We start from the raw sequence: 2,161 nt of genomic DNA on the forward strand, positions 1-2,161 counted from the left end.
GATGTAGAAGAGCGTCAGGAACAGCCGTGTTTGCATGTTATACCTGATGCAGAAACACGTGCAAATGATCATCAGTATCAGCAGTTGATTGTCAGTGAATTCTCGCTCCAGTGCTGATGTTGTGTCCACAGTTGGGTCATAACGGAGCGACTCCCGAGAGCTGCTGGCTGGTGGACGAGCTGTCGGTGGCCGTTCCCACCAAAGGCATTCAGTACAGCTTTCTGTGCAAGTGCTGGCTGGCCAAAGACAGAGGAGACGGTCTGACGGCCAGAGTCTTAAACATACTGGACGCCACCACCATCAGCATCATCCGGAAGGTCCAGACGCTTGTTAAAGTGCCCCTATTATGGATTTCTGAAAATTACCTTTCATGCCGTGTGTAACACAGCTCTCAGTGAATGAAAACATCCTGCAAAGTTTTAAATCTGAACGTGCACCGTGTATAAAGTTATTGTCTCTCAAAACAAAGAGTCGACTCTGAATCATTTAAACGAGTCGTTTTTAAAACGAATCCCATGCCGTTACATGTTGACGTCAACATGAGTCATTAGCATATTGCCCGCCCACATGTTGGTCTTTGTTGGTCTGAATGAAAATGCAAATTCATTCTTTGCCACTAGGTGCCGCTTTTGGAGCGGTAAAAATATCTGTTTCCCCGGTAACAACGCTATACACAAAGCAGCACTGCGCTCACAAACACAGCTTTATCAGGCATTACAGGCGAGATCCAAACAGACCAATCACTGCAGATTAGTGTCACGCAAAGCAGGGGTTTGGAAAAATGAATCGTTGAGTGAATCGTTTGGGAGTCCTTGAGCAAGTATGGTAAAAATAAATGCATATTATAAGACAGTGAAAGTGTTTTTTGACCTTGCATTAGAGATCACTTCTTACCCGAACCCGACGTGCATAAATTAATTTTTTTTAAAGAAAAACCCGACCTGAGTCCGACGGCATTTATTTTCGAACCCGACTGGACCCGAACGTAAACGGCATTGACGTCTATACAGCCTGCAGCCCCGCAGTCAGTCGGGAAAAATCCCGGTGTCCTGTTGACTGATTTGGCCACTTCTCCATTACTTTGATTTATTAAACATTTATTCAATTTATTATTAGGTTACTTTATCTTAGTGCCTGCCTGATGGATACAAGGTATTTCTGAGCTCCGCTTTCAATTGTGACCAGTGGATTTGAAAAATAAACGTGATAGTTTGATAAAAAATAAATCTATGTGCGTTCCTCTCTTAACACGAAAGTTAACCTACGCATTCGGGATAGTTTAAAAGAATTCGGGTCTAATCGGGTCCATTTGGGAAAAGCATGTTTATTTTAAATTACCCGAGACCCGAGGCCGCTAATACCGAACCCGACCCGTGTCCGAGGTACTCGTCGAAGTTTTGGACTCGGACCTCGGGTTTTCGGATCCAAGTGGACCCGTGAAGACCTCTACCTTGCATGCATGTCAACCTGTTGTTGGGGACTCCCAAAACCAAAATATGAACCTTTCATAACCCATAATAGGGGCACTTTAAGTGTGATGAATCTGAAGGTCTCTGTGTGTAGATGGTAGGGCTCATATTCTGGCTGTTGTTCAGGTGGTTTATGAGGTGACGGTGGTCACGGGTGACACTCAGAATGCAGGAACGGACACCAACATCTTCATAACCGTGTTTGGGGCCAACGGGAGCATGGAGGAGATGCTCCTCGCCAAACATGCGGACAGGTGCTTATCTACCAGAATCCACATCACGTTTTGTTCAGATTTTGAATCAGTTTTTGTAATTTTGTTTGTCTGTTATTTTTGTTACATTTTGAAAAATACGTCAATATAGTTTCTATTTTATTTAGTTTTAGATATATTTAGTACATCAAGTTAAAGTAAAAATGAAAATGTGAAATGTCGACTTGGCTGAAATAAGTTTAAGTTTATTTCAGGTAACATTTATTTTAAGTAACAGTTTTTTACTGTTTTTTTAAGTTTCTTTTTTTAATATTTTGAAATAATTTTTATATTCATATTTTCCATTTTAATTTTAAAGTTAAATTCATAACAATTTTGAGGTGTTTTTGTCATGTTTATTAATTATATATTAATAAACATGACAAAAACACCTCAAAATTGCTATGAATTTAATATATATATATATATATATATATATAT

The 2,161-nt window shown here is 40.0% G+C and overlaps 1 protein-coding gene across 1 annotated transcript in view; it reads left to right on the forward strand.

Annotated features, from left to right (window-relative positions):
* Nucleotides 1-2,161, forward strand: part of loxhd1b (lipoxygenase homology PLAT domains 1b) — a 60,724-nt gene that overhangs the window by 46,893 nt on the left and 11,670 nt on the right. Inside the window, exons 33-34 of the mRNA XM_016517740.1 lie at nucleotides 132-317; nucleotides 1,596-1,723. Of these exons, the coding sequence (XP_016373226.1) occupies nucleotides 132-317; nucleotides 1,596-1,723 (314 nt within the window). The remainder of the gene's footprint in view (nucleotides 1-131; nucleotides 318-1,595; nucleotides 1,724-2,161) is intronic.

Source organism: Sinocyclocheilus rhinocerous, unplaced genomic scaffold (genome assembly GCF_001515625.1).
Source record: "Sinocyclocheilus rhinocerous isolate Xijiao unplaced genomic scaffold, SAMN03320098_v1.1 scaffold493, whole genome shotgun sequence".
NCBI classification, from domain to species: Eukaryota; Metazoa; Chordata; class Actinopteri; order Cypriniformes; family Cyprinidae; genus Sinocyclocheilus; species Sinocyclocheilus rhinocerous.